General features: G+C 28.1%; 1 protein-coding gene across 1 annotated transcript; it reads left to right on the forward strand.

Annotated features, from left to right (window-relative positions):
- The first annotated feature begins 3,791 nt into the window (after positions 1-3,791).
- On the forward strand, positions 3,792-10,117 carry LOC149062347 (uncharacterized). Its single transcript, XM_089217310.1, has 7 exons — positions 3,792-4,291; positions 5,291-5,494; positions 7,029-7,192; positions 7,341-7,573; positions 7,972-8,349; positions 8,448-8,557; positions 9,939-10,117. Exons 1-7 carry the CDS (start codon positions 4,174-4,176, stop codon positions 10,076-10,078), a joined length of 1,347 nt encoding a protein of 448 aa, XP_089073436.1. The 5' UTR covers positions 3,792-4,173; the 3' UTR covers positions 10,079-10,117.
- Positions 10,118-14,167: the final 4,050 nt, after the last annotated feature.

Below are 14,167 nucleotides of genomic sequence, written 5' to 3' on the forward strand. Positions count from 1 at the left end.
TCCTAAAAGTACATTGATCAAGGTATAACAAACGTGTCTCTTAAATTAGAAATGTTTGTACCAAGTTTTGTAATGCATATTTTAATTTTAAAGGTAGTATAAAGGTAATAATGGTCTTATCCATTTTTTTTAATCTCGATTTAAATGAATATTTTTTAATTTTTATTTTTTAATGTCATATAGGTACCTTAACCATATATCAATTGATTTAATATACTATAGTAAAATAATGTAACTTTATTGTTAACTACTTTTAATATCATGGAATAATCACTTCAACCATGTGTTGTTTTCTCCTTGCTAAAGCAAAGGTGGGTATTAACTTTAATCCAATCATATAATAATATCAAAATTTCTATTATTTTTCTTGATGAAATAATTTTGTATAAAGATACATTTTAATAGATGAGATAGACATAATATAAGATGACCTTAAATTGATATTTGATATAAAAAAGTAGGAAAGTGGGTGTTATTAAGTTGTGACGTAAGTTACATGTGGGTCATTGTAATAGATGGTGTAAAATTTAAATTTAAATTCAATGATATAATATCATTGAATACTAAAAACAATTCTTAGCAGAGACTGTTTATATTATATTTATACTGTCGTTATTAATACGGTACACAGTAGATTTAATTAATATTATTTCTATATTATCATATTATTTATGCATAATAATATACTTTGGAAGTTTAAACTATTCACGAATTATATATTTAAATTACACCAATATGACTAAACTCGTTATTCTTAGTTATTTAAAATCTAATTTCGTCAAAATTTGAACTTAAAATGCTTATAAAAAAAAATTATTTGTATTTATAATATTTTTCAACTGCAGCTATCGTAACAATATACTATCAAGAACCTTGATTAATTTTTTAAGCTTTTAGACCCATTAAATAAAATAGTATTAATTAACACTGTTTGTTAATCAAAATGTTTAACTACATAAATTTATTTTGAACAAAATTAAATCTATAAACTCTATTTATATATTATAAAGACGCGAACGACGTTAACCTTATCAATTTCAATTTAATAATTATTACTAAATTATAGAGACTCTAACCTATCATGTTTCAAGGAGTAATATTTAGGCAATTCATATGACATGAACATTTCGATTTCGTTTATGTGTGAGAAGTAAATGATAGTGAGTGTTGCTTCCGAAGATCGCTGTCATATCACACCGGGCAACCGCCGCCGGATGCAACTCACGCACTCGCAGTATATGCCAAAACATCATAAAAATAAAATATTAAAACTTCTAAAATCGGCAGTAAATTAAATATACTTTTGGAAGTCTGATTTTAATTTCGAAATTATGATTGAATTTATAAGCTTCTATATTATATTCTTTGTTCTTTATAGAAATTACTTATTAATTAAAATAAGTTGTGCCCAAAATAAATGATAATTAACATTTTGCAATAACTAGGTATTATAGACCTCATTCGTGGACATATTTTTTAAGTGATGTTGTCTTTTTCATGACGTTACACTTCATTCGTACGGAAGACTCGTTAGAGGATTAGCAACGCTATCGAAACAATGCTTATTCACATACGTTTAAGGTTTATATAAAGTCTACTGGCTACTAATTCCATCGGATACTTTTCATATTAAATGCTTAATTATTAATTCTTATACTGGGTCTTAATTCATACATTTTTTCCAAATTAAACAAAAAAACACCTGTTGCCAAATAAGAATTTTGGTATAAGGTCAATAAGTATAAACTGTATACGAGGAAATCGATGTATAGAAACGATAAACAGTATTGCCGGAGGAACGAACAGATGGAATCTATGGCTAATATAATATCGTCGTCATCACTTGTAAACACCCTTGTACGTTGGCCTTGACATACCTACAACATTGTCGAATTTAAGACCATTTCGTTAAGATGCCAGTCCAAGAAGACCTTGAAACGGCACCAGTTATTGTGTACATCTATTGTTGTGAGGGTTGGTACCTATGGCGATGCTCGGCGCAGTCTACCTTCCTTTTCAGCGTATCATATACACAATAATATTATTATTGTAGTATGTTATTCGTATTCCAATGAATGATACTTTACGGGAACGAAGGTATGTGAAACCAGTAGGTACACGTTTAGTGGTGCTAACGCGAAAAAAAAAATGTACCTATAGGCTATAGCACATGCTGTTTTTCTGTAGATCAGTGGTTTCCAAAATTTTTGGTTTGGCGGCCAATAATATATATAATAAAGAAAAATTGAGACTAAGTTACCTGATATACTGTTATAACATATAAATACGTACAAATAAAATGATAGAAATATAGACGTGTATAAAATCATATAAAAATCTCTATGTTACTTCCGATTAAAATTTCCTTGGTGCTGCTCGGATATGCGGTCTACCGATGGGACGCGGTCTACAAACATACATGTAGACCGCATATCTGAGCAGCGATAAAAAAAAACATTAAAAGATAAAATTGACCCAAATATACTTTGCTGTAATATAATGTATACCTACGATATAGTTTTGTATTTTCCACCTATATTTATTGTTGGATACTAAATGACAAAATCACTGATATAGCACAGTGTGGTAGTGTATTTATTAAGTTTGTTAATAATCGAACAGCCGTCGATCAGTAACCTAACCGTATATTCATCATGCAATTAAAAGAGTTCTATTCGACCATCGCCTGTAGTGAAGAAAATGCCACTGCATTTTTAAGGGAGCATGGCTTATTAGATACTGCCAACGAAACGTTACCATGCCATAAGTGCGGTAGTATTGCGTATTGTATTATTTATTTACATACCATTATTTTTAATGATTTTTACTAATATACTAATAATTAATATATTTGATTATTATTTTAATTTGGTTATTTATTTACATACTACTATTACTATTAACTGCGTATTATAGGTGTGCGGTCTACATAATATGTAGACCGCATATCTGAGCAGAAAAATGTCGGTAGACCGCATATCCGAGCAGCACCATTTCCTTACCCTTACCCTTACCCATCGACCAGCGTATGCGACCCAGTATCACTTTTTTCGCGGCCCATGAATGGGCCCCGTCCCATGAGATGGGAACTTGGGAATCGCGGATTTAGATCAGTGTTTCTCAACTTTTTTTTATGTTACGGAATATCAAACAATAATATTTTTTTCTAAAGTTTAGATTATTTTAAATATGGTAGGTTACTAGACAGATATCTATAAGCTATATGTTTTTAAACGACTATACTTATTAATTATTAGATGTTACTAGGGATAGGATTTTTAAAGCACAATTAATAACAAAAAGCATACAGTTTTTTAAAAAAAAAACAATAAAAAAAGTAAATATATATAATATATGTATATTTTTTCTTTTTAAAGGCATGACCAAAAATTAGCTTAAACTAGGCATAAAATTAAATTAAAAAAATTAACTATCATGTATTTTGCTAGATTTTCAGTTGATAATTTTAATCTAGGCGATAAACGAAATCAATTATAATCTAATAACCAATTAGTATGTATTTTACTGTTCCAGGTTTTAAATATCTTATTAATCAAATTCAATTGTTTTTTTTATCAGTAATGAACAAATTATTACTCTATTATAAAATTATAATAAACACATTAAAATGCTACAACTAGAATAATTGTAACAAAGCAGTAAAAAAATTAATTGGTTTATTTGAAATTAGAACGACATGAAACAAATGTGTGGATGAAAAATATATGTACCTACATTATCTCATGCATAAAAATTTAAGTATTTTGCTGTAAAATCGAGCCCTTGTTATTACTTACGAGGAATTGCGGTCCATCCATACATTATAATAATATTTAATACAACACGTATCGACCCTACTTCCAGCGTTTACATACAATAATATCCCGTGACGCACAACCGGTTGTAGTACAATGCTACACATCCCACCCACCACGTGGTCTAGAAAAGGCACACAGAGTGCAGCTCATCTTCATTGTGGTAGCAATTCCTTTCGTTTTCTCGTTCACATTTTTGCCTCATTCCTTGGGTAGACGTTTTCCTCGCCTGTTGTAGGCTCCTCACGTGCTCGTCGTAGTCGTTTTTATTCTATTCTGTTCGTCTAAATTAGTATTTTTTGACTTATTATTCACATAAACAGCTGTGAATCGAAACCATCCACAGACCAACAACACGATGGCGTTTCTAGTGTGTATATTGGTATTACTTACCATAACTTCTCTCGAAGTGGCAGCTTTCCGGGACGAAAGAGGAAACAAGATAACAGATATGACACCACAAAAACATGCGGAATGTAAGTATACATAAATGTATAAACATAATATTTTCAAACAATTTCAATGGTGCAATGAAAGTATTGTTTATATATATATATTTTTTTTTGTTTATCATCTCTTTTTGAGGTGTCAAAAATGCTTGGACTTTTTACTTTAATAACTTTTCTAGTATGAAAATTAAACTTATATTGATTGAATATTTGCTCTAAAATAAAAAAATTCTTGTAGTTTTCACAAGTGTCGATAACTCCAACCCTCCCCCTCCAAAAAAAATATAGATAAAACTAATTTTTGGCGGTATCGATTTAATTTTAGAATCGTAAATTGTAATTAAAAAATTAATTACTGTAGACAATTTTCACAAATCTTTATATAATAATTTATCATACACGATAAAATGTTTAAAATATTTTGGCTCTTTTTTTCTTAGCTATTAATAGACGTTTTTAATTTAATTTTAGTTGTTTTTATTTAATCGCGATATGATATTGAAATGAATGAACCGATATCGATAACTGAAAACACATCGTTGTGCATCACTAAAATTTAGGCAAATCATATGATATATACATTTGGAATTCGTATACGTAAATGGACATTAGTGTGTGTTTTTGAGAATCGTTGTTACACTGCGTCGGGCAACCGACGCCGGATGCACATTCACTCGTCACGCACACGCTAAAACTTCACAAAAATAAAATATGTTTTTGTTTACTTAACTATAAAATCTACAACAACCGGTATTAAATTAGTATCAGAATTGTGAGCGCAATTACTTTACGCGGATCCCTTTCGAAAGTATCGACTAATAACAGGTCGCTCTTAGCGCATTTCATTGTGCGCGAGACGGGTAAGCCTGAAACTGCAGATGTGCTAATATATGTACCTACACGTATAAATACGTTCATTAGCAATAAACAGTAACTAACATAATAATATAGACAATCAGTAGTCAGTAAATAGTAGATTATAATACGCTTAGAAATGTAATAAGTCTTGTCTTGTGTGTGTTGCAGATTTGGAAAGAATAAACGGCGTATATTGTCCACCACTTGGGCTAACAGATAAGTTTAATGTAACGATAATTGATGGAGAGTGGTCACGGATAAGTGGGTGTGCTTATATTCAACCTTATCCTTCCGTAAGCCCTTCACAATTATTTCATTTGTGGCTGCGGCGTTCTCAAAACGGTAACGTCGGAAATTGCGCCAACCTGACGGGTAATAATCGTGAACAATTATTTATATAATAGTATAATATACAATATAGTTTGATTGGGGGGGGGGGGGGGAGAGTGGATCACTGTCGGCTTTAAGGCTGGACTTAACGAGTTAAAAAGTTAAGTTTAGTTAGGTACATAACGAACAACTATTTTTTAGAAGTAGTTTCTATTTTCACGTTTTATATTTTTTCCTGTCTTACATACCTAGTAACTTATAAGTAAATTAATTGTAAAGTTAATTAAATTTTTTTCTATGTAAAACTATGTATTATACCTATGCCTTATGGATTTAAAATATATTTTGTTTTGTAATAATACAAATTATTTAATAATATTAAATAATGTTTAGGCAACTACTAAATTGTACTGACAATGTGTTTTGTACCATTTATGGAGAATGGACTTTATAATAGTGATAAAAATAGAGTATAAAAATAAATTATGGTTAACAGAGTTTTAAATGTTTGAATTTATTGCCATAGGTACGTGTAATATGATTATAGGTTTTAGGTGTAGCAGTCCTTACGTTTCCTGAAAAAGAAAACATTTTAAATTTAGATACAGAATATACTTATTTAAAATGTCTTTTTTAGTTAACGTAAGATCTTTTACACCTAAAACAAAAAACTTAAATGTATGATAGCAATAAATGGATCATTTAAAAACAGTTAACCCTAATTTTGTTATTATTTCATGGTTTTTATTAGTAAAACTAAAGTAATTAGTCTCATAGAGAAAATAAATAACTACCACCACTGTTTATTTTGTAGTGCTCTCAATCAAACCATTTTTTATTAGTTATTGACTAGAATATAAAAAAGCAAGAGTGCTTGATAAACGCAAATATTACGTGACGTATTGATTCCTACTCGTATGATAAATTTGCGAAAAATACATTTAGAGATACTTTTACATTCAAGATAATATTCTAAAATTAACTTGAATAAATTCGTATTTTGAAGATCGAAAACTAATTTCAAATAAATCTTTATTTAGCCATCAAAATGCGTTTGCGTAGATTAGTGTCCTCATTCACTTCAGAAACACAATATAGACAATCGCGTCCATTTCCAAATGTACCTATGGCTAAACACTCACTTAAAATCTTCATTTCTACATAAATACGAATCGTAATATATGTGTTGTCTATTTGTATGTAAACTGTATGTAGTGTGTGTTATTATTAAACACAATCATAGTCAGAAATAGGATATACCTATTTTATATTTAATTAAAATAAAATCCAATTACAATTAAACAGCTTTAATTTGTTTTAGATTTTTAGAACCGTAAATTAAATCTTATAAACGACTTAATAAGTGGTTTGTAGTTACTAATTATTAGTATAAATTTAAAAAAAAAAAATTATTTTGTACCTATATAAAATGATAATCTTAGTAGGAACCTAAAAGTTGAATGATTTATGTTTTTATAACTAATGTCTGATTAAGTACAGATTGTTTCTAAATCACCGCAATAATCTTGATAAGTTTTTTGAAAAATATTAAAATAGTACCTATTGTTGTTGTCAGATATGGATCACTTCATATTCGAGTGTTTATCAAAAAAACACTTGGAGATTAATGAAGAGATGACTGGCAAGGGCTGGCAGTATGCATCGCTATATCAACATTCACTATTCGAACATTATACGCGAGCCGTACTGAATGAATCCAGATTAGGCTACAGATGTGCCGTGAGTATTCTATGTAGTATATGTTCACGTGTTATTTCATTTCCTACATTATCGCAGTAGACAATTATTCCTAAAATAACCTATTGTATTTTCAATTTTGATTAATTTTCTTTATGTGAAACTGTTTCTATTTCCGTTCGAAATACAGTTGTACAATACAGTTCCCGACACTCCGGGTGTGATATTGATGGTCATAGGCCATAACATGAATGTAGATCAACATGCGAAGTGCGCCGATCTATTTAAAAGTCTGGAATATGGGCCCAATGTTCCTGAGTGGCTACCACAATGGCCCGATGGATCGATGATTCTTCTTTTGGATAAAGAAGAGATCGAAGTTCCGTCGAGGAAGCGGTCAGTGTTACATGACGGCAGCTGCAGGTTAGATACATTTAAGCGACTACGCATATCGTTATGATTATGTTTAATTAGCACACTATTTGTTAGTCTGATAGGACTTATAATTTATAGGACATTTTAAAAAAAGTGACCTTATTTACTATCTGATATTACCGGGCTGAGTAAACAATCGCTAGATTAATTATGAAACACGAACAATTTAATAAATCATAAAATTATCTAAAATGAAATAGTATTTAAGGGACAGTTAGAACCATTTATTATTAGTAGCCATGTGTTTAACGTCTATTACTAGACAATTTTATAACTGCCATATTCCTGTACAGAGACCCATTTTACTTGTCTATCATAACGATGAAATGCGATTTTCCTTATAATATTACAAAAATGAGAATAGTAAATTTAAATGCATTGTTTAGGTTTCCAAATTGGTCTCAAGGTCTATGGTCAAACTTACAAGTATATGGAAATGTGGCGTACTATGCAGACGTCATCACCGAGGAAGACATCGTTTATGGTAGTCAGAAAAATGAATCTTCAGAGTCAGCCACGATAGAGAGTCACCATCAATATGCCCAGGCTAATAACTTTTATAATTACAATAAAAATCAGGAAAATATCCAATGTGTGACACGTGGTTCCACACAGCAACAAAAACGTGAAATTACGAAATTCAAATGGCGTTGTATTACGTCTGTTTATAATGATGAAAAACAACGGCACAAAACTGGAGCAAAGTTCCTTACGTACGGTGGCCGTATTATGGGAAAAAATGTACTAAATAGCAATGATAAAAAGTGAGTTAACGTTTTACAACTTATTCTGGAGGTACAAATCATAAATGTTTTTAATGAATACTATGTAATTAATGTCTACACCTAAATTGTTTTAATAGTAACGAACAAAACTCAGATACGTTAGTTGACGTTATGGAAAACACTACGATGCCGTATGGATGCTTGTGGTTAGAAACTAGAGGCCGAAACATTTTTTATTCCATCATAAGTAAATATTAGTTATCTTAGCTATTTATTTTAATTAATTTTAGCATTATGGAGTATATACTATTAATAAGAAATAGCGAAAAATTAATCTAAATGCTATGAAAATATTGTTAATGTGTATATAGAATATAATAATGTACAATATAGGTACTTAGGCGCGTAAAAGTTTCAAAACCTAACAAAAAAATATAATTGAATTATAATAAAATAACTAAAATTTTCATTCTTTGTAGAAATATAGCATTCCATGCAAATTTTATCTTCAAATTAAAAAAAAAGTTGGTGATGATATACCTAATTATTTAGTTTTAGATATTTAAGTTTCAGTATGAACTACCTACCTACTTATGAGAAATATTGTATTCAATTTCCAAGTCTTAAGGGGCTTGACGACTTTTTTTTTTTGCTTGAAAACATTTCTTACAAGAAAAACTGCCATGCCTCATAGAGCTATTAAATGCTTCTTAAAAAAAATATGCTTAGGTATCTTTTGAACTTTTAAATGGTTATAATAACAACTTACGAGTAACCTTGTATTATATGTTCAAGCTTTATAACTAAGCAACAAAATGTATATCTTTATTTAATATTTATAAAGAAAAAAATAATAGGAAAAAGTAATGTACCTAAAAAGATGTCAATAATGTTTATAAATAGGTTAAAAATTGTTTAATTTTTTTTTTTAAACTGCACCATGTATAAGAAATAATAATAACACATATTGTGCTTTTTTTTTCATGTATCTACTCGTATGTTTATTCGCTTTTGAAATATAACATGATAAAATTCATTACTTTATGAATGAATATTCTATAATCTATATCATCAACATCTAAACTTCATTCCCTCAAATAAAATATTTTTGAAATTACAATCTTTTTTGATTTTTAATCCAGCAATAGTAATTGATGAGGAACTTTGTATTAAATTTCAAAATATTAGGTATGAAAATTAAAAAGTTTATATATTCAACTACAAAATGATTTGAAAATTTTCAAAATTCTGATGAACTTTTTCAAAGTCTTATCTTTTAACGCCCATAATAGTATTTTTAATTTTCACAAGACGGATTGACAAATTTTTGATAACCATTAATAAAAACTAAAAACATTTTTTCATATATAAAATGATATTACAAACTAATAACATAATTTGATTCCAAAATTCTACAACTATTCATTTTTGAGTTATAACAAAAAGAGAAAATGTTTTTTTGATTACACTGATAATTATCTACTTTTCTATTAGAATCCATCATTAAAGATCAAAACTTTTTTTTTAAGTTATGTATCATGCATACATTTATTACATTATATAGATAAAAAACACACGTTGCAAAAATAAATAAAAGTATAATACAAATGTAATTTATAAATTTTTAGGAACAGGCATGCCAGATAAATACCAGAGTATTGAAAAATTCGCACAGCAACTTTGTGCAGAAAAGAGGAATTCTAGCAGAGATGGCAATTTGGAGAATCAGAAAATTCTTTGTGCGAGTCGCCCACACATATCAAAATAAGCATGTTCTGTGTTTACAGTTAACTAAATATTTCTAACAATACTATACCTACTATAAATTGAAATTAAAACAACATGTTTTTTTTTTGTTAAAAATCTATTGATAAAAATATTATTATAATAATTAATAATTAACTATTATTAAAAAAACATTATTTAATCCGATGGCATACTATGTATTTTTAACATTTAATAAAAACAAGTATTTTTAGATTCATAAAAAAGTTATTTTCTTAGAACTATTATGTTACTTATAAAATGCAATCTATGTTACAATATTTTTCAAGATAGATGTTATAATATTGTAAGAATATTTTAAAACTGATAGGTATTAGAAAAATTATGATTTAAATAATATATTTCATTAAATTTTGCTAGTCATAATCTATTGGATCAGAAATAACAAAGAACTGTAAACTTTTGAAAAAAATTATTCATATAGTACAGTAGTAGACATTCAACATGTCATGATAACATCTATAAATATATAGTATTTTTGATGTGTAAACGTCAATGAGCTATACGTTTCTTCCTCCCCTAAAAATTTAAGGCTGTCATTATTATTCCATTTAACCAAATGAAAATAAATAACGCATTATGATCTGCGTCAGAGTTTGCTAATGAGACGAATGGATTTTCATTGAACGGATCTGTACTTTAAATTGCCTATATTTGCCCCTTTTCTGATGACTATATTATTTTCATTTAAAATTTATTATATATGGTAATTAATAGTAGAGTTGTGACTATACGAGTTTGTAATGCTAATTATTATGTATCAAAATGCTAAATATGTAAATGAAACGAAACATTATTCATAATATGATGCTGCATAATTATACTATAATATAGCTTTAAATGTGTTCAGATTAAAATATATATGTATATATATATAATAGTATATATAATATATATATATATAATTATATCGATACATTTTTATATAAAATTAAACATAAATGCATTTTTAGATTATGTTTAAGATACGAATATATAGGTTTATGTGTATAGAAATATACAATATGTATAGGTATGTTTTTTTGAACCAGATCTGTAATAACTAGTAATAAGATATATTTAATCCACTTAATGCAGTAATACATAAAATAATAATTTATATTTAAAATTGAGTTCTGACAGAGCAAAGCTGCAAAAGCTACGACTTCTGCTGGTACAACTACTAGAATGCATTTTACTAAAAAGTTACGCTATGTATATTTTTATTGATGGTATATTTTTATTATAATATTTTATATATATATATTTTTTTTTTCATCATTAAATTTGATTACTTATCTAAGTATTCCAAGTATGCTAGGATGACACAATGTATCCGTTGAGAATCTTTTTTCCTGGGCAATTATTTATAATTGAATTCAAAATATTGTACACCCATTACAATAACATACGTACTCGACAAAGTACTGTATATAGTAGAGCGGTATCCAATTGTCCAACTTTTTTAATTAGTATACATTATCTCTAATTATTCTGTAATAATAATAAGAATAAAAATAATTCCAGTCATTTAATAATTCAAAAATATTTTTAATTTTATATTATACCATTCTGTTAACACCTAGCAGTTAGCAGCAGCCTTTATCATTAAACGATAATTTTTTAGATAAAAAGGTCGAAGGAAAAAAATGTGATATTTTTTATTACATAATGGTTATAATAATTGATCCAAAAAGTCCAAGAATGGCAACTACCCCTACTTCCCCTAACACTTGCACTATTCACATTTGTTAAGATAGATAAATTGATAAGCCATCATATTATTTTTGTTACACGTTCTGGAAAAATTATAATAAGACAAATAAATTAGCAATTAAGCTTAGGTATGGTAATAAAAACTTATTTGTATAGAATTGTTTTGTTTAATTTTCTCATGACACACATTCAATGAAGATTTACCCGTTTCCGCCTAAAAAATATTTCTAGTTTCCACCAAAACCCTTTTCCGCCAAAAACGAAAAAGGATTCACGTTTCTTCCAAATGATGTTTTCGGCAAAAACAGTTTGGAAATCAATTATGTAATTTTTTAAAACCTGACATATACATACGAATGTAATTTTTTTAAATCTGACATATACTTATATTTTCTTCAAAAACATAATTATTAATTGTATTTTAATTTGAAATATTCAAAACTCTAAATTAATTGTTTCTATATTCGACAAATATATAATTATTATTATCTTCTTGTATTATAGTTTATAATTATTAGAACACGTAGCATTTTTAGATGGTTCCCAAATAATAATTGGCAGAAACATTTTTTCACAAAAATAAATTTTGGTTTAAACGGCAATCATACCTTTTTTGCTTTGACGGAAAAGGGCTATGCATAAAATCAGGAAACATTTTTATAATTAGGTAATTTTATTATTATATACAGTACCTACAATCTCGGTAATCCGGCCGTTCGATTATCCGATACGTCTAGTAATCCGGGCTATTTTAACTTATACGTACCAATAATACACGAGTATACGAGTATTTATTATATAAAATTACTTTTCGTTAACGATAAAATGTTAGATAAAACTAAGTAATACGTATAAGCCTATCAGATATTTTATTTTTATTCAGTTAATGTTGGAGTGTTGTGCGTGCTCATTATGTACCGGTTAGATATAGTGTTGTATTACGAATTACAATGAAATGTTGCAACAACGAAAAAGAAAACATACTACTTTAACTTTTGTTGAAAAACGAGTAATTTTAAATAAAATAGAAACTGTTGACAAGTTAGTTACCCTCGCTAACGAATTTGGAGTAGGTCGTACTAAAATATAATATAAGGAAAAATAACGAAAAGATGAGATTTGTTTCAAAAATAACGAGTAAAGTATATGGTATCAATAAGTTTGAAAAGTACCTACACACAAAATATTAAAAACTGGCGAGTTTCCTTTATTATTTTAACATTATTTTAATAAGTTTTCATATAATTTAATGAACTATCGAATTTCATATTCCATCCCCAATTAGGTACCATAAGAGATGCAATTTAAAATTTTAAACATTTCAGTAAATTTATTACTTATCTTAAATTAATAAGAAATAATTATATTTATACCTGCAACTTGCAGTATATCCTTTTCTGATATTATGCATAATCGGAAACGCTATAAGTAAATTGTCTCTCAACTCGTTTTAACATGTAATGGTTTTAATTTACTTGGAAACTATAAACTTAAAGCTGTAATATGTATATATATATATATATATGTAGGTATGATGTGTAATTCAATAATTTCAATTTTTTTCTAGTTCCGTAAGTATAATTATTTTTGTTAAGTAGGTACTTTATTTCTTTTTATTTTAACATTTTCCTGAGTTTCTTTATTATTCAAAAAAAAAAAAAAAAATTAATTAATGGAAATTGTACTTCAATAGTCTAAAAAAAATGAGTTTACTGCACATATAATACCACGGAGCCAATAAAATACTTAAATCTATTTTAATTTTGCTCGTATTTATAAATGAATATACCTAAGTCGGAAGTATTCAATATACCGAAAGATATTTGTAGTTTGTGCCGATGGAATGTTACCAAAAACAATTGTGTCAGTGTTCCGTAAGATTTTAATGATACGGGTGATACGGCCGTAATAATATGTCAATTATTTCTTAGTAATCTCGTAACTTCGTAATTTTATTACCTACGTGTTGACCTCGCGTTTTCTAAATAGGATTTTAATTTTAAATGGAAAAAAAAACGAACAGTATACTTTGATTGACGAGGGTTCTGAGCCAAATTGACATCATACCGGATCTACGCACAACCACGAGCCCCATAGGTTTTATATTATATACATAATAATAATAATAATATGCTGGTTCTCTAACTCGATTATCTGTACTGTGTACGCAATTTATAGCTGTTGGCCATTTTCAAAGTATAATCAGAATATTCCCTCAGAGCGCAGCACGTATTTATACTACAGTATAATAATATTATGTGTCTTAAAGTAGGTATTTCTTTTTTTCTGTCCCGGATCAACGATTCTACGAAATTAAACGTCCTAGCAGTAGGTAAGTTAGCAATATTTGAGTGATGAGGGTCGTCTTGAAATGCTG

This window comes from Diuraphis noxia, unplaced genomic scaffold (assembly GCF_037042655.1).
Source record: "Diuraphis noxia isolate RWA-SAM2 unplaced genomic scaffold, SU_Dnox_SAM2 contig0001, whole genome shotgun sequence".
In the NCBI taxonomy this organism is placed as follows: Eukaryota; Metazoa; Arthropoda; class Insecta; order Hemiptera; family Aphididae; genus Diuraphis; species Diuraphis noxia.